The sequence below is a fragment of the Plectrocnemia conspersa genome, unplaced genomic scaffold, assembly GCF_051122295.1.
Source record: "Plectrocnemia conspersa isolate PC_06_02 unplaced genomic scaffold, ASM5112229v1 ptg000002l, whole genome shotgun sequence".
Taxonomy (NCBI): Eukaryota; Metazoa; Arthropoda; class Insecta; order Trichoptera; family Polycentropodidae; genus Plectrocnemia; species Plectrocnemia conspersa.
Window position 1 is genome coordinate 480,191 of NW_028277166.1, and position 24,774 is coordinate 504,964.

At 33.9% G+C, this 24,774-nt stretch overlaps 2 protein-coding genes and 1 long non-coding RNA gene across 4 annotated transcripts in view; 1 reads left to right on the forward strand and 2 right to left on the reverse strand.

The window, feature by feature from the left end:
• Window positions 1–2,983: 2,983 nt before the first annotated feature.
• Window positions 2,984–10,772, forward strand: msl-3 (male-specific lethal 3). The gene is made up of 11 exons (XM_088205495.1): window positions 2,984–3,132; window positions 5,382–5,560; window positions 5,637–5,776; window positions 5,879–6,029; window positions 6,099–6,302; window positions 7,492–7,635; window positions 7,702–7,851; window positions 7,910–8,026; window positions 8,159–8,322; window positions 8,507–8,591; window positions 8,662–10,772. The coding sequence occupies exons 1-11, from the start codon at window positions 3,031–3,033 to the stop codon at window positions 8,729–8,731; spliced, it is 1,506 nt and encodes a 501-aa protein (XP_088061621.1). The 5' UTR covers window positions 2,984–3,030; the 3' UTR covers window positions 8,732–10,772.
• A 372-nt stretch (window positions 10,773–11,144) lies between these two features.
• On the reverse strand, window positions 11,145–12,443 carry LOC148237242 (uncharacterized). The gene is made up of 3 exons (XR_015808864.1): window positions 12,346–12,443; window positions 12,196–12,275; window positions 11,145–12,097 (listed from the first exon to the last, which is right to left on the reverse strand). It is a non-coding gene; the product is annotated as an uncharacterized LOC148237242 (long non-coding RNA).
• A 1,511-nt stretch (window positions 12,444–13,954) lies between these two features.
• The window catches only part of form3 (FH2 domain-containing protein formin 3), a 54,238-nt gene continuing 43,418 nt past the window's right edge, over window positions 13,955–24,774 (reverse strand). For both annotated transcript variants that reach the window (XM_088204548.1, XM_088204555.1), the window contains 14 exons: window positions 20,890–21,083; window positions 20,661–20,820; window positions 19,685–20,591; window positions 19,428–19,616; window positions 19,238–19,364; window positions 19,023–19,175; window positions 18,757–18,954; window positions 18,567–18,689; window positions 17,567–17,690; window positions 17,349–17,504; window positions 17,080–17,211; window positions 16,874–17,015; window positions 16,551–16,807; window positions 13,955–15,968 (listed from right to left, as the gene is read on the reverse strand). In XM_088204548.1, the coding sequence (XP_088060674.1) occupies window positions 14,380–15,968; window positions 16,551–16,807; window positions 16,874–17,015; window positions 17,080–17,211; window positions 17,349–17,504; window positions 17,567–17,690; window positions 18,567–18,689; window positions 18,757–18,954; window positions 19,023–19,175; window positions 19,238–19,364; window positions 19,428–19,616; window positions 19,685–20,591; window positions 20,661–20,820; window positions 20,890–21,072 (4,440 nt within the window). In that variant the 5' untranslated portion in view covers window positions 21,073–21,083 and the 3' untranslated portion in view covers window positions 13,955–14,379. The remainder of the gene's footprint in view (window positions 15,969–16,550; window positions 16,808–16,873; window positions 17,016–17,079; window positions 17,212–17,348; window positions 17,505–17,566; window positions 17,691–18,566; window positions 18,690–18,756; window positions 18,955–19,022; window positions 19,176–19,237; window positions 19,365–19,427; window positions 19,617–19,684; window positions 20,592–20,660; window positions 20,821–20,889; window positions 21,084–24,774) is intronic.

The following is a 24,774-nucleotide window of genomic DNA, read 5'->3' on the forward strand; positions in this document are numbered from 1 at the left end:
AATGCAAGTCTGCTGCCGAGGCTCGAATCTGCAGCCTCAGGGCTACCAGACTGAGACTTTACGAACTACTCTATTCGTCCTTAAGTTCTAGAGATTATCTTTAATAGAAGATGATACAGAAGTCCATAGCCAAAGTTTCGGTACCTCATTATAAATACAGTCGTGTGGGTCCGCCGTATCCCCACCGCGTAAGTTGGTAGGGATCATGAGATCACAGGCATATGCTCGCGGGACTTTAGTAACGTTAGGCGCAATAAATATATTATAAAATTTCAATTTGAAGCATTGTTATTTTTATCCAATATCACTCATTTTTATTTTATTGCTGTTATTTGCTATGTTTAATTAGTGAATTTCCGATTTTGGTGATTTATAATATATTTTAATTTAAATTATTAGGGCAGTACCAGTATTTATTAGAGCAACACAAGTATATTGGGAGCTAAAATATGTAAGGTATCACAATATTTTTATAGCTTTATTTAAAAAAAGTCGTTATAAGATTTATATTCATTCAAAAATTCGTTGCACTTTCTAGTAGCGGTAATGTATTAAAAGTTTTATTCATTGAAAATAAAAAAATATAGTAAAAACAAAAACCGCAAGAATTAGGTTGATTACTGTATATAAAAGTATAAAAAGTTTTTTAAACCTTTTCACTGTTTTCTGTAACATTTTTTAAGCTAAGTAACAAATTTTTGATTTTTTCAATTAGCCGCCATTTTAAAACAAAATGGCAGATTAGACAGGCTATCGAACTAAATAAAGTTTTTACAATATATATTCTTAGAAAAAGTTTCATCTCAATATAATTTGTCAAGAAATACATTTAGTGAATTGCGATATATATTTGTATATACATTACACTAAATTCATGAAAATGCTTATTGCTTGAAATGGGCAAAAATTTGACTAATTCATGAAAAGTGCAAACCCGTTGCCTTATTCGTAAATTAGGCAAATTATCTACCGAATGTGTGAATTGGGAAATATATAGAATTTCATTTTTTATGCGTAAAAAAGTGACGTAAGTGATGGTTTTCAAGAGTTGAAACATTGTAAACGCTAGTTATTAAATCCCGTCTGCCAGTTCCAAATATAATATAGTTGTAGGGCGACACGTCACCCGTTAAGGCCAAAATGTTCAAACACAACCCTAACCTAAACGAATTAAACAAACTCAACTTGCCCCAATGAAAGTCCTAAAACTAACTACCATAATTTTAACTTTCATAATGTCAAGTTGTGTTTTATTAATTCAATTTGATTAAATTTGGGTTTGAACAGCAAATGAACGTTTTGCAACTGTCAACAATTACATTTAGTTCCAAAAAACACGACTGATGCGCTACTATCTCATTAGCTTAATACATGCAATAAGTAAAACAATTATGCCCAATGCATGCATTTTGCAGATAATTTGTCTAATTCATGAATAAGGCAACAGGCCTGCACTTTTCATGAAGTAGGCAAATTTTCGCCCATCTCATGTTTATCGAGTTCGTAAGGACAGTCGGAGCCGACTGACCGTCGAATATTAACAATTCTGGTTAACTAGTTCGCGAACGTATACATTACGCGGAACGGGCGTCAACAATTTGGTTTTAAATTTATCATTTGTGTTTACTTACTATTTTTTATTTCATGGCAAAAATATGATAAGGTTTGAAGGCTCCGTATCGGGTCTAATGTGCAAGCGAAGGCCAGCCGCAACCAATACATCTGCTTGAGAAACCCCGTGGATATGTATGGTCGTCGGCCGAAGGTCTCGTCTCATTTTAAGCTATTAAATTAAATGATTGAATTATATTATTATCACATATTAATTTCAACAATAAGCAATTTTAGCGATATTTTCATATTTTTGATTTGAAATAACTTATTTTACGTGTAAAGAATATACGGCAAATAACACAAGGATTTTTTGTAATACGTTCTTTAAAATAGCATTTTATAAAATAAATATTTAAATCCTCATACAACGACTTTAAAGTTAAATGTTAAAAATGCAATATATTTAAAAAAAATGTACTTGCTATATTTCGATTTATTAAGACTTATTATAATAATATTACGAATTAAAATATGTGAGAATCGAATGAAGCATATCTAAACCGATTTTCGCCCAATAGGGAGCGCAAAAAACAATTATCTTTTCTCAGAAGGCAAACATCCACGTCATAGGCAATAAAATCGTATCAGCTGAGAAGTGATAATTGTTTTTGCGCCCTCCTATTGACCAAAATTCGATTTAAATATATTTTGATCAGTATTCTTATGTCAGAAGTCCATAGTAATATCGGCAAGGATAGCTAACATTTTATAAAACATAGTGTAGTATCCAAGTACAGACAAGCTATGGAGCAATTTGCGAGATGAGACGTCTGTCTGTACTTTTTTTCTGCTTTTTGTACCTGAAAGATAAGTAGACTTAGTTAGTATTTTGGATTTGATCTATTATAATTTCTTAAACTATAATTAGTTTTAAAACTTTCGATATAATTTAAATGAAAATAAATCGGAAGATTTAATTAATAATTAGAGGAAACTTTGATATTTTTAATTATAAATAAATATACATAAGTATCCTGTGTATTTTAACCATGAATATACGAATTTGCTTTGTTTACGTATGTTTCGTGAAATAATTTATATCGTTATCATATATTATATACCTACAGCTCTAATTATTAGTAATAAATTATTGTATCAATTAATATAGTTTGCAAAAGGAGCAATAGAGGAAATAAAATGTTTTAAAATATGGTAGAGAATATTTTTTTCATATAAATAAAAACATTTAGAAAAACAGCAGTTCGATGCTCTGCTAAAAACAAATTAATTTTAGAATGGAAAATAAAAATAATAAAAATAGTATTAAAATATAAATGAATTCAGTTCTGTGTAAATATTTAATTTATAATTAATATAAAATGAAAATGCGCGAATAATGGACGACACGAATCGCGTTAAGACCAAGTCACAGTCGAGCGTCCGCGGCGCAATGTTTGTAAACAGGAGTTGAGCGGCATGGTGTCGACGCGCGGGCCGCGTTACAAGTTTTCAGAGGGCGAGAAGGTTCTCTGCTACGAGCCGGACCCCACCAAGGCCAAAGTGCTGTACGACTCCAAGGTCCGAAGTTTTTTCGCACCCCTAGCGCTTCCCCCGTCACCCCTTCGACCCTCGCACCCTCGCACCCCCTCGAGACCCCCGCGGTTGACTCGCCCCAAATGTCGGCCTGCGCCCCCGTCGCTATTCCTATTTTCTATTTTCCCGCCTAACCGGCGCCGGCGTACTCCGACATAACCTAAAAACGCCGGTCTGGAGCACCTGTCAAATTTGACACTTGAAGCCGGTTTACGCGCCAATTATCGCTCTTTTGACAAAAACATGCTTTGCCACTCGTACCAAATATCGAAGAGTTTCATATCGCGCCATAATATCGATCGAGCGAGCGATACTTCGATTGATTTCTGACTGTCAAACTGTCAAATCAAAAATAGAATCATCAATTAAAACCGATACGATAATCTTAGAATCGAAACGCTCAAAAGCAAAATAAGCAATAGTCCCACAAGTATTAGCATTACTATTCTGAAAATCATTGCAATTTTTTCCTTTTATTGATAACATATATTAAAAAATATCATTTTTAAAACTTGCAAAACAAGTCAATAAATACGAATTCGTATGTATTATGGAATGTATTCGACTTGAACTTTTTAATACACAAACATTTTTATGAGTTAAAACTTTAAAATTTAAATTGGAATTGTAAATATAACATCTTTTTAATATAATACATTACTTATTTTATTAATTTATACAGCTAATTTTTATCCCAAACATACAACAAATAAAATACTTTATATTATAATTTATTTCTCAACTATCCTTCAATTTTTTCTATTTCTAGTATTAAATCTATGTACAGTCCATCCAAGATGTGAATGCTCATCGATATAGTATTGGTGAGAAATATTTTAGGGTGACCATGTGAAATTTAATTTATTGAGGAAAATGTAAAATATCACTTTCTTGCTTATTTTGCTTAAATATATACATATTTAACTCAAAAACATATAAGCAGTTTTGGAATCACTCTCCATAATATTTAAAAAAATACAGGAATTGTCTTATTGATTACAAAATTCCACAACATGACAATAATTTATAATAAAAATATAACACATAACTTTTAATTCAATTTCCAACGTACGGTCTCGTTCTCCTATCGGTGTAAACAAATTCGCGGAAAACTGTATATGTATGCATACCCTTATTTACAACACAACGATGATGATCATTAACATCTTGAATGGACTATACATCTTTATTTCTTATTAAAATACTTTGACATCTTCAATATTTCTTGAACATTAAGCATTCCTAACTTTTAATCCTACTTCTACAACTTGTAAATCTATTTTTATTTAAAACTACTCTCATTGCCCTATTTTATCATTTTTGCAACATAGTTTTATCTAATGAACAATAATTAAAGAAATCCTATAATATACTAATTTTTCTATTATTTTTTAATATGTTCCTTAAAATTTAGTTTGTTATCTAAAATTACTCCTAAATATTGTATATTATCAACTATTTCCATAATAGAGTTTTCTATAAAATTTTCATATTATTATCTAAAAATAGGTTATGACATCAGAGTATATGTAAAATTATATTGATTTATAGAATAATTTAAGGCCTTTCCAAACAGAGAGCGAAGCGAAGGCGTGGCAAGGCGTTTTTATTTTGTAATACACCGAGTCCTTCGAGTCTCGTCACACAGAAAGCAAACGCGAAGCGTTCCGAGGCGTTTTTATTTTGTAATATATCGAGTCCTTCGAGTTTCGTCACACAGAAAGCGAACGCGAAGCGTTCCGAGGCATTTTCACGGCGTTTTCGCGGCGAAGCGAAGGTGTGACGATATTTTATTTTTGACTGTTTTATTATTAAAAAATAAGAAAAAGGGCAAAGAATTTGGGTACACGACATAAATAAAACCCGGGAAGACTATGGAGAGTATCATAGGCTGCATAATTGAATCTTATGAATGAGACTCGAAGGACTCGGTGTATTACAAAATAAAAACGCCTCGCCACGCCTTCGCTTCGCTTTCTGTTTGGATAGGCCTTTAAAAGTGCATCGATGGTTTTGTATAATTATTTTTTAAATCGTTACCAGAATTTGATGCAAATATTAGAGCCTCTTGGAGGAGATTTGCATGACAAGGAAGAAATTGACTGACATATTTTGAAAAGGGGATTCAAAAAAGTATCTTTAAATCGATATGTAGGGCCTCCAATATATCAGAGTTTCATTCAATTTGCTATGTAAATCTGTCGAACAAAATTATAAAATGATTATAATTTTAGGTGCTGGAAGTAGTCAAAACCAAAGATAAGAGAGGAAGGCCCGTAGTCGAATACCTGATACACTTTCAAGGCTGGAATTCGTCTTGGGATAGATGCGTCGGTGAAGATTTCGTCCTAAAAGACACCGACGAGAATCGCCAACTTCAAAGATCTCTAGCGGAGAAATCTCAGCTCCAAATGTTAGCTTCGAATCGCTTATTTTCATACTGTTTAAATATAGATAATACTAATGTGTCATTTGAACAACTATTGCAGTGGAGCATATTTATATAGGAGAGAAAGGAAAAAAACCACGAGTTGCGCCACTTCTAGTCATGCGACGAGTACGACCGAAAAGAGGCGGCGAAAGCAGGGAATGGAATGCGAAGGAAGCTCCAGCAGCGGAGATCCTGAAGGTTATTAATTTAAATTTAGTACTGATCGACTAATTAATTATGTCAATATAAATTTTACGTAATTGTAACAATAAATAATTTGGAGTTGGGTATTCTTTTTAGCTTTTACCGAACGAGACGAGCAAGACGACACGGAATCTTCGAGCGAGTCCGATTCTAGTTCCACGACGACAGAAGAACGGAAAAATGACGCTTCCCACGATCCTCAAACGTCACTCGCTAACGCTGCAATCAACTTGGGCCCACAAATACGGTATAAATACATATTTTATTTAAGCATATCGTTGTTCCCTATCTAAATCCTTTTTGATATTTTATTCAGGGATCGGTTAACTGCAGACTATTACCAAGTTGTGAAATACGGCCGCCTCGTAACGTTACCGGCCAGACCTAACGTATTGGAGATTCTCGAAGGTTGCGTGAAACAGTATGCGGCTAGAGAAGCGTCGGCCAAGTCTAGACAGCGACGATCTCGTGCTGCAAATCCTCCAGCACCTCAAGAAGAACTTACTCAGCTTTTAAACAGGTTTATTTATTTTTATTAGTCATGTTATTTTTAAAACATTGCAATTTATTTATTTTGCCTGACTGACCCCCTTGTATATTTGCTTCAATATGATTAATTATAAGTCATTGATTGTGTTGTACTGCATTTTTGGAATAATATTTTTTTAAATGTGATAATATAAAAATAATATAGCTTGCTATATAAATTATATAAAATATACATACAATTATACACCTTAAAACACAAATTAATTATGAATTAAAATTTTTTCAAGTGATAAATATTTTTTCAGAATAAATTTGCCCCCAGATAACAGAAGTACACTAAAAATTAACTCCACATACTGAATATGACCGTTCTCTAAAATAAATGCAAAAAAATGCTAAAAATTCCTATCGGAGATGTGATATTTTACAGAATTAAGTTAATGATCAAAATATGTATATTAATAAATGGAGACTTTTATGCCAATATGTGATATTTACCAACTATGAATTTGCCTCTTTTTTTAAGAAACAATCCCATAAAACAAATATGGATAAAAACCTTAAACGTAGATAAGGTATTTGGACACACTTACGAAAAGTAAAGTAATTGTCACAATTAACCCTCTTAGATACTTTAGCTATAATAATTAATCATAATTTGCAATCAAACAAATATTTCGAGCCATTCGAGAAACATCATAAGCCGCTCTGAAGTTGAACCGTTTATAATCGTTTCTACAGTGTAACCAACGTTTATTTTCATTCCTCACGCATGTTATGTACATATAGTATATATAATTATTATAGTTAAAACTCACCTAGTTAATTTGCAATCCAAACAGCGCTATTCAACCAAATTGTATGAATACATATAATACTATGTAAAATCAAATGAAAAACAACTGTCACTATGTCAGCCATCTTGTTTTATTTTATTTGAATTATTTGTTATCTTTTTTTTCATTGGTCGACATTCGATTATTTTAAATTTTTTTCATTGGTCGAAATATTGCGAACCGTCGCCAAAAACGAAACCTCAGAAGTCAATATTTTTCAAAAATAATTTTGTGCTTTACTTTCTTCTTTATGATTTCTTTTATTCAACGACACTATACAAACTCAAGGGCACATACAACGTGCTAATATGAGAAAGTGAAGACCATGTTTGACATCTTAGAGCAATTTGTTGTACATATTTGATATTTTGTTTTCCTTTCCAGATTGAATCTCATGCACGAAGTAGCCGATGGTATTAGAGTCTACTTTGACTTCTTACTAAATCCCAATTTGTTGTATAAACCCGAAGATGTGCAGTACAGAGAAGCAGTGTATAGTAATATAATGAGAGAAGCGAGGAGCATGAGGTTGGTTTATAAATGCTTAAGCAATCATTGTTCTATGTGCAGTTTTAAATTTAGTCGCGTTAACAGGAGAGACGAGCATCAGAACAATTTGAGTCCGAAGTTCAACATAAAAATGGAGAGGCATAGTCCTCAGGAGGAGTACGCTCATTTACCCCCGAGTCCGAAGACTGAAGAGCATTCTAACTCACGCGATCACCAAAACACGTCCGATAGACGGTACGTTTTAATTAATATTGAGCTACTCGACTGGTTCTATATAATCAATCGCTTTCAGATTACGATCTCATAAACAATCTCATACGGAATCTTCTGAAGAGCCATCGCAGAGCAATAACACGAACAATACTAGCGTAGCTGGACCTTCAAATGTCGAACCGAATTCCTCGTCTGTGTATGTGTTTTTTTTATGATTATTAAAAGAGTTGATAATAATCTTACTTAGTCTAGGAGCCGGTTCATGAAGCATGGAATATATGGTTGACATATAATTAAGTATGCTAATAATATTTTTATTTCATTTTAGATCTGGTAGTCCTAGGCCGACGGATTTGACGAATTTAAATTGCGACATAAGAGGTGCTTTCGCTGGCGTGATTCATCGTGCCATGGCTTTTCGCCTCGTGCCTCCTGAGACTCCTCCGTTTCCTTCGGCAGTCTACGGGGCGACTCACCTTGCTAGGCTTTTTGGTAAATTTAAACTAATAGAATTTTACTCGGCTTTGTTAAGACCTACTAAAAGCTAAAAACGATTATTAATTGACGATTACGACTAGTCACTGCAAAGGGACGTTGAGGAATCCGCCCCCGTTTTGTGATTTAATTGTTTTTGTTACTTACAAAACCGAATAATATTTGTTTTATATTGTTTCAGTAAAATTACCTGAATTTCTCAGTGCCACAAATATGGCCGATGTCAAATTAAAATTAATTATTAGGTTTATTGATATTTTCGTCGAGTGAGTATACAATTTAAATATTGATCTGTATATTTTTAAAATTATTATTATTAACTGTGTCGTCTTTTAGATACTTGGACGAGCACGAGGAGTGGTTCGGCGAATCTCACTATTACAAAGCGAGCTCTGGGCCTTCCTGACGTATCACCAGGCTTCAGGCCAAGAAATAACAAAAGATCACACAAGACCACCGACTCCGTTGAAACTGCGGAAATTAGTCGCTAACTTATTTTTGTATATTGTGAATCGAGTTTCGATTTGTTGTATCGATACGACCAATTAGATTTGTTAAGCCGACTTGATAAATTTAATTTTCATAGACACCCAGTGGCGTTAATCCGAGTGAAAAGACGGACTGCGCAAGTCTGCCCGAACTATTTTAGATAATGTTAGTGTATTTTTACCAATTGTACGCTGTTTTTAAATGCAAAATTTTACGGAAAGTTGTTGAAGATGTTGAAAATATTGTTCTTAGATCGTCGGAATCTCATAATTATTTATTTGTGTAAGCTTTTACTTTTTTGACGTTCGTTATTACTTATAGGTGTACAAATTAGTTGATTTTCCTTCCTCAAATTTACATTTCTTTCTCATATTGTATGAAGGATAAAAATAGTCTCACATGAAAATATTAAATAAGGATTCAAATCAATTTTATAAAAAAGTCTTACTGGTAAATATCTGACTATTGAATTCTCTCTTTCGAGTTAGTAGCGATTTTGATAATTGTAACCATCATAAATTATCATGGAAAGTTTTTACTAGTAATTTGTTATGCGATTTACAATTTCATTAGCTTACACATATTGTGTTTTTGTTAACATTAATATATTATTGGGCATTTATTTTGTAGCCTCTTTGGCCATTGTTGCTTGTTCTTTATATATGGTATCAAATTTAAAACCTTTGCAGATGTCACGTTGATATTTTTTTGATATGAGCTTCTTCAGCCTATAAAACACCACTGAAAAAAATTCTTTCCGTTATAGGCAAGTTCTTTTCTGTAGACAAAAATTGTGATTGACATATTGTCATTTTGTATTAGATCTATGACAATGACTTGGTACAACTGGATAGAAATTTAACCACTTCTTAACATTCCTCTCCGTTGCTTCATTACTTCCGCCTTGATTATTCGGTACTTTCCGGTACTGACCCTCACTCTCTACTGCTCGTTGGTATTTATGTAGCAAAACGTTGTTGGCCGTTTTCACATGTCATTTATAATTGTATTTTAAAGGTTAAGTGAGCGTTGGTCAGAACATTTATCCCCCAATTACGAGGAAGTACCGATTATTCTATGTTTTCATTTTTATCATATAATTCTTGAAAAAGAATCAAGAATCAGCTTATTTGTACACCTATTACTTTTAGCTTGTCACATTACAAACGATACCGTTCAAACCAACGATAAAATATGATTTTTTATGGATAAGAACTATACTCATAGAACATGTGATTTTATACATTGATTTTGCAATTTGTGATGAAAACCGTTTAGGTTTTGTATTATTTTTATTTTAAGTATGTGTATAAAAGTTAGAAGCCGAGGAATCTTAAATTAATAACTCATAAGTACAACATAGTGATCTTTCTCTATATAAATATATATGAATATATAGATATATTTTTATGAATTTGTGTCTCTTTCGATATTGGCGGCGTCTAGTCGTCGAAATTAGTGTGTTCTTTCATAGCAATTGAAGTTTGGTGTATAAGGCGATTGTTTCATTTCCAAAATAATGTACCTGCAGTCTCGATAAGTTTACTTCTTATAACGTATAATGTGTGTATGTATGGAAAAAACACTTCATTAGAATTGTATGTATTTTTACCTGAACTAGTCGGACGTGATGCGACTACAGTATTTTTAATGTTTTAACCATTTACTTTTAAGATTTTTTGAATCGCTAATGGAATACTTTTTTTTTATTTCATACTCTTCATTCTTGCATTTTTTATTTGTTTACTTTATTATTTTTAATATTTAAAATAGTTTTTATACTTTAAATATTTTACAAAAGTATCACTTTTCTTGCATTCGACTACTCTCATCATAAATCAACTCTAAAAGGAGTTATTTTATGACATATGTATTTGTTTTTAAGCGTTTCGACTATGACGTTTGTTGGTGTAATCTGTTAAATTTTATATGAATTATAAATATAAAGTTTACTATTATATTACAGTGTGTTCTTTTCTCTCTTTATAAACGATATTACATTCTTCAATCAGATTTCAATGAAAACATATCTGATATCATGCCCAAATAACTTTTTAGATATTAAAAATCTAGTGGAACAAGCGTAAATACGGGGCGACTGTTCAACTGGACCAAATCGGACGGCTGTTGTTTTGATTTATTTAGGACATGATAAACTTTGTTATGGCTAAGGGATTTTTATGATTGAATAATTAGGACTTAAAATAAAACAAATCTGGAAATAGTAAGTATATAAATTGAAAAAAAATAATAAAACATAAAATTTGTACATATTATAGAAAGGATAATAAAACAATAATGAAAGCATATATGTAAGTATTAACTTAACACTTAACCGGCGGGTCGTTTTTTTTCCCGCTTGATCTGTAAAAATGGGCTGTTTCGCGAGAACTTTACGCAACACAGATTTATAACAAAAATATATGATAACTTTTGAATTAAACGGAATTAAAGAACAAAAATTTATCAAATGTTCTGCATTGTATTGGTTCATATGTTAAAATTATTTTATCAATGGTTTTCAATCTGTGGGTTGCATAAAATAATAATTAATATCATAAAATTTGCTTTTTTCTACTTTATTATATCTCTAGTTTAAAAAATAGATAATAATTAATTATGTACATAAAATGAACTATGTGAATTATATGTAAATTATATTTCGGTCTTCCATGGGCTAAATTTGTTATGCCAAGCTTTGTCACGCATTAAAAGTAATTTACGATTGTGTTTTATTACTTTAGCTTGTTGATGCAAAGAGTTCTTTGATTGTCCCCCACATGTGAAGTTGTGGCGACAATAAAAATATTTTCGCCTTGAAATATTTTTTTCTTGTAGTACAAACCTTCATTCATATATGTCATCACAAAAAACTTGTGTTTGCGGGTAGAAACAACTGAACCCGTCGTTAAACGTCAGAAATCGTAAAAGGTAGTTATTACCCATCCCGCCGGTTACCGCCAGTGGACGAAATCGGTAAATACTACCCGACCCGCCGGTTAAGTGTTAAGCATAGAATTATCAAGATTTTCATTCTTTATCTTTGTTCGAATATTTGTTTTATTGCTTCATCCTCTAAAAAATTGTTCACACATACATATGCATATATACTCCCAAAAAGCCCAATGATTATTCTTGCAAAGACCTGTAAATTACTATATTTTTCTTCTGATAAGTGTAATTTATAAAAATCCACCAGATTGTGGAGTAAAAGTAAAACTTTTATACCAATCAGTTCCAGGTGAAATTGCATAAATATCGACAAACCATTTATTATCAGTTACTAAAACATATAATAAAACAAAAAATATCAATTTTTTATGGAGATAACCCCATACCAATTTTAGGGGTGTAAAATGGAAAGGAGAAATCAATATTTACAGTCGGTTGGAGAAAGAACTGGGAAGAAATATTGTGGCCTCCATGTAGGCATTGTCTTCAAACTGTGGTTGATGTTCTACCTATTGAAATAAAAGCTTTAGTTGTCAAAATTTATAAATATTTCCACACTTATATGGTTCGAGTTGCAACTAAAAACATTCTGTGAATATGCAGGGCAGACTGTCCCTAGTGGCACTTGTTTGGAGGGGCCATTATTGCGATGAACCGTTTGTGCAGTGTGGTTCTTAAACTGAATGCGCTTAAGAATATATATATATATACACTATGTGCGTGTTAGATAATTTTGTATCTGTTAAATTTTCATTTATTTCGTTATCTCTATACGTCAAATTTATTCCCGTGATGAATTTTTTCTACCAAAATTAAAATGCGTTTTTAATTGTATTTTTGCTAAAATATATATTTTTGTCATGTCCGATGAGTATGTGCATATTTTAACTTTCTCCTTTAATATTTAAATGTATTATGAAGGATTATGTAAATTAATTACTTTTAATTCGACATATTTATAGGCGTATTCGTATAATAAGATAACACATACACTCGGTTTACATCAAATAAAGGTAGGGGATAAAAAATCAAGTAGAAAAACGTCACTTTCTTGCAAATAAAAAATCTGATTAGCAGTACTCGTATACTTTCAACGACGTATTAGCCTATAAACACATTTATAATTAAAGATTCAGGCTAACAATTCCCTTTTCTCCAAAGGAACATATTGGTGGAAACGAGTAAAATCTTAAGAAACACACGCTTACTCCTAAAAACAGCTCAGAAGCATCGCAGTGCATGGGCAATGGGAGAGGTTCCAGATGTAGGTCAAGTTCAAGAAGTGGAAGTAAGCCCATGCGTTTGTACATCGCCGCACTACATCTTCAAATATATTGCTCAAAAGGATAATTGTTTTGTAGCCTCAGGTCTCCAGTTTAATAAATAATTAATCATACATAATCTTAAAATTAATATTTTAAATAATTCATATCTGTATTTTTTTATTATCTTTCATTGTAAAATGACATTTTTATTATCTTTCATTGTAAAATGCATTTTTACCTTAATTTATCTTATGCTTTTATTACTATTAATTTTATTTATTTATCACTTCTTGAACTAAACAAATATTATAAATCAGCAACTTGTACTTAAATTTTGATGTATTGTATGTATTTTCTTATATTTAAAATCTTGTAATATACGTTTTTATATAAAAAAAAAGTCGGAAGTGAAATTGTGGTTCTGTTTTATGTTACTGTTAAAAGTGTTAAAATTCGATAAAGCATACAATGCCTAGGCAATGTATGCACTTTATATGAGTTTTAGCTGAAGCTTACAATGCTACATGTCGTGTATACTTTTACTAGATAATGTATGCTTTAGCTAGTGAGTGTTGACTCTCCGATGTGAGCTAGTTACGTCGTCAACGAACACAATTTGACAGTTCATACGTTGCCTAGGTAATGTATGCATTTTCGAAATTCATACTTTGTTAATGATCGCATAAATTTAACCAGCACGTAATTGTTATATATTACGAAAGAAAATGGATACAACTATTCAGTCATTTCATTTATATGACATTCTAAAGTCATCTCGATGACCCTAAAAATCAAAATTATAGATGGAAAGGAACTATAGTTTTTTTATATATTAATAATTTTTTATTGTATTATTATTAAACATATTTTCTAGAGAAATTAAAACTAAATAATAATAAAACGACAATTATAAATAAAAGATATTTATTTTGTTAATTAATTAGATCATTAGTAGATAAAAAATATATAAAATATTCGAGTTGTGACTGTAGAAAAGTGCTGGAATAATTTTGAAGGTAAAAAAGATGGTCATTTCTCGCCGAAACTATCCTGCGAATACACGGTATTCGATAGGTAAATAAATACATTATAAAATAAATGCGTTTAGTCTTGTCAGTAAAGTTATTAATCAGATTACATAATATCGCATTACACAACTATTACAAACTACATATTTGGATCTCGTTTGTTCGCAACAAGAACAACAATCGTTTTGGCTAAATGCAAAACGACTCCCTAACACCGCTGAGGTAACAGATATAATCATTTCTTTCGACTGGTGCGTCTCTTATTCTTTATTGCTGGCATAATGACTAGCAATCGGCCGCTGATGCGAAGTAAAACCAATTTACTTAACGTTGGTCGTCCTGGATGGAGTTCTCTGTATCTTGGTACGACTGGCCTGTGTGGGTCTCATGAAACTGGACGGCGGTCGGGGAGGCACCGAACTGGATCCGCTGGAGCTGCTCCTCGAAGCCGGCGGTATCGCTCTGGGTATTTTTTGCTGGACCGAACTTCCGCTGGAACTACTCCTCGAAGCCGCCACTCTTGGAGCCGGCGGTGCAATACGAGGACGCAACGGTTGCGGCGGAGGTGCTCTTCGCACTGTAGCCACTGAACTCGAAGAATTTAACGAGCTACGAGAACTTCTCAAAGATCCTCTGCTTCTTAAGCTACCGACGCTGCTTTGAGAATCCGCTTTGCGTAAGCTGATTGCCCTTCTTTCGACCGTCTTTCCTCCGGTTGTTACTCCCCGGATTGGGTTACTCGAACTCACCGCTCTCACCCTACTGCCATCAGGCCCATACGTCGCGGTCACTCTGATGCTTTTAGGTAATTTCTGTCTAGTGTCAGGAACGTCTGGTTCGTTACAACCGGACGAAGCTCCTTGCGAAGCGCTTTCGGAGTTTAAGCTCTGAGTCTCTTCGAATCCTTCATCATTTAACTCATGATCCGTTTTATTCTTAGTGCTAATTTTATGCGGTTCTGATTCTATCTTATGATTACTCTTGGACATTCCCGTTTGATGTCTAGGTATCGTCATACGCCTGGGAGATTCCGTAGGCGATTTCAATTCGCGTATCGCTTTTTGCACGTCTTCTTGGTTTATAGAAGTTTGGTGTCGTAAACGCGATCCCCAATGTGGAATGGATCTTTGAGTAGGTTTTTCTAAAGGTTCCGGAACGTCATTTTTTCGAAGTCGCTCTTGCCATTTCCTCAATCTGGAATCTTTCTCGTCTTCTTGTTTTGGAATCTGAGTCGGAATGTTCGTTACTATATCGACAGGTTGAGAAACAGTGACGTCTAAATTGGTAGGTCTGACTATTTGCGGTTCAGGTTTCTCTTCGACTTGCTTAGGGCTCTCGGACTTGCCGGAGTTGTCTTCGCTTTGAGAACTGTTATCCGTCGGCCTCTTGTATCTTCTCGTTCGTCTAGTAGCTGAGAATCTGTCGAACTGGCCGTCACCGAGAATCTCCAAACTTTGCAGGTCGTTTCTGGCGTTCTTTAAAATCTCGCCAGTCGACTCGTTCGATTTGTTCGGCGCGTGCGTGAACCGTCTGCAAGGTTCTCTCGTTTCGGACGGAGGACTGAACAATCTCCTCGTCGCCGGTGGCGTCTCTATATTGTCCGAGTCTATCTCGATCTTGTTCAAAACTTGCGGTCTATCGCCAAAGTTGTTCTTTGGAATACACGATTTGCCTTCTTCGCGATACTTGGTGGACCATGGAATGTGGGATTTTTCGTTCGAAACTGGAATAGTTTGGTCCGCATTAATGACCTTGGCCTTGTCTTCTTCTTTGATGGACAATAACTGAGGTTGGGGAGAGAGTGGCTCCATGTTCTGCCGCGACCTTTGCCTTCGAATGCGCCTGAGATCTTCGGCGCTCTCTTCTACTTTTTGCTGTGGAGAAACATCCTTGCTTTGAGGTTGCACGTCTGAAAAATATAATATTAAATCAGTTTTTTATATTTATTGTTTTAGATATACACAATCAACACTAACAAGTAAGTAGTGAAAAACTAGACTTGAAACAATTTCTATAAATCAGTGACATCTATTTTATTAATTATAAAATGTAGTTACAGCTTACAGTAAATAGATGTCACTTTGCAGCAGGGGCAGGGGCGTAATTAAAGAAGGGGGGCTGCCCCCCTTGAATTTGGGCAAAAAATGCATGTCATTTAATGAAATACTACGAATTTTAACGAAATCGGTATTAAAAAAACAACCACTGACTTGCCAAATTCCCCCTCGCCCTGAAAAAATCTGAAATTATGTATCTGATTCTAAATTATAAATTTTCGGTTTATCACTAAAAAAAATCATATCGGAATACATTTTCACCGGTAGATATATATTTTTACTTTTACTGTCAAACTGAAATGACATCACTGAGCAGGGCTGGTTTTTTATTTTTAATAATAGCTCATTTAATAAATAAAAATTTGAGTCTGTTGCGGGACCTGTGACTTTTAAATCTTAATGAATCCAATTGTATAAAACGCAAAAATACAAACCTTCTATAGCCTCCATCGCACCGACTACGTCTTTTTCTAGCACAGCAGATGGTTTCCATTCCGTAGGACTTTTACCTATCTTGTTTTCTGCCAATTTATCTTCAGGCAAAGTGTCCAACGTTCCGCTTCTTTCGCTTTCGGAATCTTCGAGCGATCGTCTATTCGTTTGTTGCAGTCGAGATCTACTTTTAACATCTTCAGATTGCTGGTCTTGATGATTAGACCTCAACCAAGATTCAATCTTCTGTCTCCATTCCCTAATCGCACAAATTGCATTACTAATATGTCTTTACGAGTCTTAATACAATATAATGAATAAGTACCTAGGTTTTGGTACATCTTCCGGTTGAGTCTGACTAGGCTCTATTGGCAATCTAGGAGATGAAGGTCTCTCTCGGGAACTATTCGTATATGGGATATCCAAACGAGCTCGAGACATACCACTTCGTCTTGGCCACGAGCCATCTGAATAATATTATCATATATGAAACAACAACATGAAAATCTATATTTTAAATGTTATGACTACCTAAACTACCCCAAGACTTCCTCTCCCTTTGAGTGTCATTGGAAGCTCTCAAAAACTGTAGAAGACCATCTTCATCTTCTTCAGATGTCAATCTGCCGCGTCTTCTACGCAAGCTTCCAGTCGGAGTAATATCTATATGAAGATATGAATTTAATTTCTTGCTTATGAGTTGATTAGTAGGATCAAATGCAAAATGGTACCTATAATTGTTATGTGAAGAAACAGTTTATGTTTATATGAGATGAAGCGAGTTAATTTAATAGAATCACCTGGAGATGCGTCTACTGGAGGATTTTGATTCTGATTTTCGTTCTGGAAGCGTCCCGAAGCTCTTCTGCCTTGCGGGAAACCAGCCCGTATATCGAGCAGAAGTGAATCGACGATGCCGCTTTCAGAATCAGAACACGGAGTTCCTGCGTTGCTACCTACAAATATTATTAGCAAATAACGAATAATAGAGACGATAAGCTTTTGAAGGGAACATTACTTTGTCTACGTTTCAATTGATCCTCGCGTTGAGCTCGCCGAGCTGCTGCTTGCTGCTCTTGTAAACGCCTTCTGGTGTTTTCGTTTACAGATTGTCTGAACCTGGTGCAGAATCCTAGTAAGATCTGTAAAGTATATGAAATATCATAAAAATTCAATTGTAGACCTTGTAGAAAAAAGTGCTAATGTCCACTTTTTTCGAAATTTGTTTTATTATCGAAATATATAGTGCTGGGCATTCTCTACAAACACCACTAAGGAAAAATATCGTAAAACTATCAGTGTCACAAAAAATGAAGGCAAAAAGTTTGAATGAAGTACTACTAATGTTCTGAACATTGGTGGTTCTTCACATTAAACTGACTAAACAATGCATGTACAAATTTAAAACTTTTAATGATAATATATGTATGTATTCCCTATTGTCTTCCTCCTTAAAATTTAAAAAGGTTAAAATAATCAGTAAAATATTTTTACTTATATTTCGTGTAAAAATATTTATATTCCTCGTTTTGGTTAAATGCGAGTTGGTCACAGACAGAAGAGTAGAATTAAGAAGAAAATAAAATGTGATGATATATGTATTACATTCTAGAAACTGTCGACCTATATTTTACACAAGAGGATTGAGCAGCTTATATTACAAAAACGCCGCAAAAACACAAGAGCAATTGCATCACGTGCATACACAGTGCAATCTTATTTTATTATTTTATTTCTAATTTAAATTTATTATGTTTTAATATTTAATGTTTATATTTAAAACTTATTAAATAAAGTATTTCCTTGTTATAAAGAAGAAAATTAATTTTTACTCTCTCCTGTAAAAAAATATTTTTGCGACCATGATTGTTTGTGACAATAAAAATTGATATAAATAAAATCAAATATATATATTAAAAAAAGAGAGTTTGCTTATCTTTATAGAAGAAATATTGTAGTGTCTGAACTATTGTTATTCATGCGCTCTTAACATTAGACTAATAATAATAAATATATACCTTAAAACATTCTTCTAATTTAAATGCAGCCGGATCTTCACAGAAGAATTCTGCTAACGATATTCGCATTGCTTCTACTTCTTCCATATCTTTTTTCAAAGCTGTAACTTCCTTTGTAGCGATCTATTAATAAAAACATAATTTTAATTCGATTAATATATGAAAAACAAACACTGGTGTTGGTAAATACCTGTAGGAATTCATCCATTTGTGTTTTAATATCCATGTCATTCGACGCCATCTCAACTTGCTTTTTAATTTTAGTAATTCTCGTATCTAAAGTATTGATTTCGTTGTTTATTTGCTCGACTGTAGTCTTGGAGGCGTCTTCCAAGGCTCTCAGATCATCGGCGAAGTGTATCAGATCTTTATTCTTCTTCTCGGCTTGCTGAAGATGATCAATTAAGCAAATTAAGCACAAATGAAATACGATGATTGAACGATGATCTAACTTACAATTGCTACATAATGCATCAGATTCATTCCAGGTTTATTGGCTCTGATATCAGTGACCTTCTGCAGAGAAGACAACTTGACACCGGCTGCACAACCAGCGTAGCCACCGGCGTTCAAAAAGTTTCCTACTACCAAAGCTATGTAGAACACTTCCTAAAATATTATTTAAGATATATCAATAACGATAACAACTCAAAAGATCATTGATATCTTACCTGTAAAGCTTGACTCGATTGAAGATCATCTCCGGCTACCAATATAGCGTTGATAGAGCTTTCCAAGTAGCTGGTAGTAGCTGCAAATTCTTCTTTGAGCAACATAGCTTCGATTCTAAGCTTGTAACTGTTAACATATATTATAAGTATTTGCCTGTCTCTTTAGAATAACGATTTAGTTAATGTTTACTTTGGTAACTGTATGAGTTGCATGAGGAACTTCTCAGCGTTTCCCAATTTGACTGCATCTCCGTTGAAAGCTTTCAAAACGTCTAATTCGTCCAGTTCTGGTAAAAGACGTAGCAAACCTCTCAATCGTTCTGCGCCAACTGCTCCTTGAGCTCCACTTCTGAGCATCTCGATTATTTCTTCGTTGGTGCTAAAGAACATATGTTAAAGATTTCGATTGTGAAAGTAGAATTAAATGGTTTTGAAGATGATAAATACCTTCTAAACTGCTTCAAAAATATGTTCACATTCAAACTTCTCTTTCCGTCTAATAATGTGATTTCAGACGTTTCTTTGCGTGATTTCTTATCTTGGTTATCTACGCTTATCCGTCCTAATCTGGGTGAAGATCCGGCCGATCCTGGAGGTGCTTGCTGACAGAACAGACCTTCCATTTCTTCCCAATCCGCGCCTGTTAGCGAGTGTTTATGCTTTGACGCAACAAGAGACCAGATGTTGTTCTTGCCGATGACTTTATTATTAGGGATTTTGTTCCAGTTTACAGTTTTCATTTTAGTTTTAGGCACAGGCGTTTCTTGCTGAGGTAATAAAGGTCCAGACGGTTCTATTATCTCCGGTGGCGATGGAATTCTAAGTAGAGGTGGAGGTGGCGGTCCGGCCGATGGGACCGGAGGAGGAGGAGGTGGCGGACCACATGGAGCTGGGGGTGGTGGAGGAGGAGGAGGAGATAGAGCTCTGGTTGCTTGCAGAGAAGACTTTCTATTTGGACTGTTAGATTCGCCTCTGTGCTGACAATGGACACACCCTAACTTGGCTTGAGTCGGCGTTCTGAGAAGTCTGGCCGCATCTTCGGGATTATCTACCAGAGTAGCACGATGCACTAACGTTTCAGCAGCGTCCCACGCTAGAGTACCTAATGGTTCGCTCGGATCTGCTCTTAGAAGATGCTGCAATATACTCAGAAATGTGGCTTCTTGCGGAAGATCAGAAACCCTTCTCAACACTGCATAAAATACATCTAGATGCGAATTCAAATTGATCCCTTCCGGACCTCTAGCTTCATCGCTGTCTCGTTGCTCAGCAAATACGTCCAACTGCACAGCTAGATCGCCTCCACCGCCACAACTTTGCCTAAGCTTATTTAATATTGGAAGTAGATTAAGTCCTGCGGATAATAAAACAATGGCATTGGTTTAATTAATTCTAGATATGCTGAAATAATTCAGTGACTAACCGATGAACTCATTCCGCACACGAATCCTATCTGGCAACCTTGGTGCTGATATAATTAGGCAATTGATGAAGGCTACCAAAGCAGTTTGATATTCAGGTTGTAGTGCCTTTTCCAATTCGAAAACTATCACGCTAAACCTGTACCGTTCTTCTTTTAGAGTCTGAAAGTGAATCTTCATATGATTTTTGTTTTTGAATCTTAAAATGATTGTGAATATGATGATACTAACCTGATAATGTGCTAACGTATCCAAGGCCCTCCCATATCCAGCAGAACTGTAGACGCACAGGGCTGAAAGCAACTCTACAACCTGTCTTTTTACAGCTGTACTAGTGCTTCCTAAGGCTGCTGCCAATTTGCCCATGTACTCCTTATTCTCCACGATATATTCAAGACCTACGCGACTCTCCATCTTGAATTGACCTATGTAAAATACATAAAATTAGATTAAGCTTTGATACAAAAGAGAACATAGGAAATATTCAAGCATAACTATATATTTTTTGTAGATTTCTTAAGAAATCTATCTATTGAGAGGGATGATGCGACATCAAAAAAATGTAATACAGTATCATAGATTATCACCAGAAGACCCCAAAACTACATTTGGTTAAAACGTTTATCTATATTTTTTTGATTATCTATACGGATTTTTGAGGACACGATAACTGCCGTAGTCTTAATGATATCGGCATGAAACTTATTCTAATAATTGATCTTGTAAATACCTTGACTAAGTTTGTTAAGCAGTCTGATCCGCCATATTTTTTCAAAATGGAGGCTATTCTAAACATAAACTCCGGTTACAAAAATCTTAGAGAAAAAAGAAAAGAGTTAAAAAATGTTTAAAAATAAAAATTAAATTCAAATAAAGATTAAAAAATATTTTTGATTACTAGAGGGATAGCCCGTGACTTTTAATACTTTGATTTCATTAAAATTCATAGCATGCATTTGTCTGGACAAATTCAAGGAAGGGTAAATCCTCCCCCTACTCCCCCCAAATGATGTCCTTGAAGGTTACTGCAGTAATTTTAATCATACATAGGAAAATAAACATTCTATTAGGTCCACGTCACATAGTTGATGCTTTCATTAAGTTATATAAACATTTGATTATAAAAATAACTGTCGACTTGATGGATTTTGCTTTTTTACCCACCAAATAATAAATACTACTGCTGGGTTGTTCTTAGAAGTATCAATTCAGTCAAGAAGCTTGTCCATGTTTGTTTATAAAGCGTGGATTTGACAATGAACCGTTGAGTGCGTAGGCAGTAATGATTCACGGTTAAGAGTGAAGCTGCAGATCGAAACCATTAAATCGCTTCGTTATAAAACTTGATTTATGTCCATATGACGTAATCCTGTGCCGAGTCGTGACTTATCAATTAGACGGCGCCACTTTTGTTAACAAAAACTCACCTAACACAAAGACGATCTTCTCTTTGGATTTCAAAATTGAAAATTTAACTAATATCATTATAGCAATGTATAAAAAAAGATCCGACACTGAAGTCGGCACAACTAAAACTGCTATGAATAAATGAAAAGTTTGCGAAAACAGATTATTTGGAATTGTAATCATATCAGGTTTAATAACGCTGAATTAAATTTATTACATGGTAATACCTGTGAGTTATTAAAGTAAATAAGGATCGATGATAAATATCAATGTTTAGGAAAGCACTTAAATATATACTTATAAACGCTGATAAACTCATAATCGTTATTATCGAACACGTAGAAAAGTCAATAAAGTGTACATGATTCAATTTAATTATATACAATATAATCAAATTTAAAATAATAATAATATGAATTTTAATTTGAAAACATTTATGTACTACTCGAATATTGTTGTATTTTATAAAATAAGACACATACATTTTTAACCAACATTGAATAAAAATATTTTATTATTTTTAATTAAACAGTATGTTGAATTCTTGTAATTGTATTTTATATAAATCTGTTGACTTGTATTTTTTTAATACGCTGTCAAATATCAAGTATATTAACAGTATAAATAAAAAAATAAAAATTCTACCCGGCTTACAAAAGCTTAAGCTACATTCATGAGTTTCAGAAAAAAACAAAAATTCACACTACGCTGCCAAACTAAACTTAATTGTTTTGGTTAAATTTATATACATATTTACTACATATTATATCAGAAATTAAAATTTGGGCTTCAAGTCCTTTTTTTTATAAAGCTTTTTCTTATAAAGTATCAATTATTAGGGAAATGTTAAATCTATTTTTAATAAAACTTCAAAATATAATTTTAATTCTTACAAGTAAAATTATGTCGTTATGCTAATTTTTTAAATATATTTTAAATGTGTTTTTATCAAGTCTAGGAAAATTTGTCGGTCGCAATTTACCGTCAACAGTTTACTGTTAGCGATTAATTGTGGTGGTGAATTGCTGGCGATAAGTTTTCCAGATCCCGTTTTGATAAACCTTTTCTCTATAAATTCAAGTCATAAACTAAATATCCATATCTATTATTGCACACATTTTAAAACTGCTATGTTTTAAAAAACATTAATTTAATGTCAAATTCTCAAAAGGAAACATTTCTGTTTTTGTTTAATTTACAAAAACAATATATAATTACGTCTCAAAAACTCACAAGGTTAAAAATATGTTTCCGCAGCCTTTTAAGGTATCGTCTTAGCTAGTCTATATATTCCTTTTTAAGAATAGATTAAGTAAACAAAACTTTCACTTTTTGACCATGGTCTTCTATGCCATGGCAGTCCCCATGACATGGCAGCTCGTGTTCAACTGATTTTTGCGTTCTGGAAAACGCCCTTTTATATCCTTCTTTTGCGATTCCGATGTAGAATAACATCCGGATAATTTCTGCCTATATGGCATTATTTTATTAGTTTATTTTTCCTGTTTCCTGTTTTTCCTGTGTTTCATCAATAATTACGTCTCTAACTAAATTCAATCAATCAAATACAAGTTGTTTTATTTAAATCTATTGATTTTTTATCATTAATCATGTTAAATGTGTATTCTTAAAATAACCCTTTAAGCAACACATGCCATCTAAAATAGAGTCGGATAAAACATCCTCGTGATAGGCGTTCCTCATAACAAAGCCGTGCATCTTGGAAGATTTATCACAGACGTCGTGTATATGTAGAGAGAATCTCCACTTATTCTCAAAAGTGATTCCGAGATCTTCAGTGGAAGTTTCTCTAATCAAAATGTTCCCACCGAGATCGTAGGAATAAACTGATGGCGAACGGGATCGAGAAAATGATACTGCATGGGACTTTCCGACACTATATGGCAGACGGTTAACGGAAGCCCATCTCCATAGAGTCTGTAGAGAGGAGTTAGCAAAAGATCGAATGCATTTATACAATACAGAAGAAAACTTGAATTTGTAACTGCTATATTTATGTCATTAATAAATAACATAAAGAGCAAAGGGCCGAGGTTGAACTCTCGAGGAACCCCTGAAGGGGTGAAATATTCTTGCCGAAAGTGATTAAAGACATATCTATGAATAAATATTTAAAACAATTTAGTAGGATCTGACAACACTGCGACTGATCTATAGTTCTTTATACACAATTTGTCACCCTTTTTATGAATAGGGGTGACTTTTGTGCATTTCAAAAATGGTAGCGTTCCGGTACTTCTTTTTATAGAACTACACCACCGCTGAACGTGATTTAAATGAGATCAGCTTTAGATGCAATTCTAAGAAGGGTATATCCATCAAAATATTTATAGTTCGCTGACTTTATGCCAGGGCTTCTCAAAACTCGGCGCTCGGTCGATCGATTTGGCTCAAAAAGCAAAAATGGAATCGAAAAACGGTTCGCACGCCACGCGAGGTCGTCACTTTCGGTCCTTCTTCCTCTATATAAGGCGCAGTCAACATTTGCCAGCGGTTGCGCCTTGAACACCATATAATTTTCCAAAGATGGAAAGCGGTCGACCGTTTCGTATGCGAATCTCGCCCGGCACGTGCACTCGCACGTGCTGAAATTGAAAACACCGCAATGGCGCGCTTCGCATTATTTTTAGATCGATTCTATTTAATCTGTCGCTCTGTAAATACATATAGATCTAACACCGATTTGCC

Excerpts from the sequence above, each read along its gene's own strand:
- msl-3 (XM_088205495.1), top strand. The coding sequence starts at position 3,031 with ATGGTGTCGACGCGCGGGCCGCGTTACAAGTTTTCAGAGGGCGAGAAG. Across the intron at positions 5,777-5,878 it reads CAGCAGCGGAGATCCTGAAG|CTTTTACCGAACGAGACGAG; the intron begins GTTATTAATTTA and ends TATTCTTTTTAG. Across the intron at positions 8,592-8,661 it reads TTTATTGATATTTTCGTCGA|ATACTTGGACGAGCACGAGG; the intron begins GTGAGTATACAA and ends GTCGTCTTTTAG.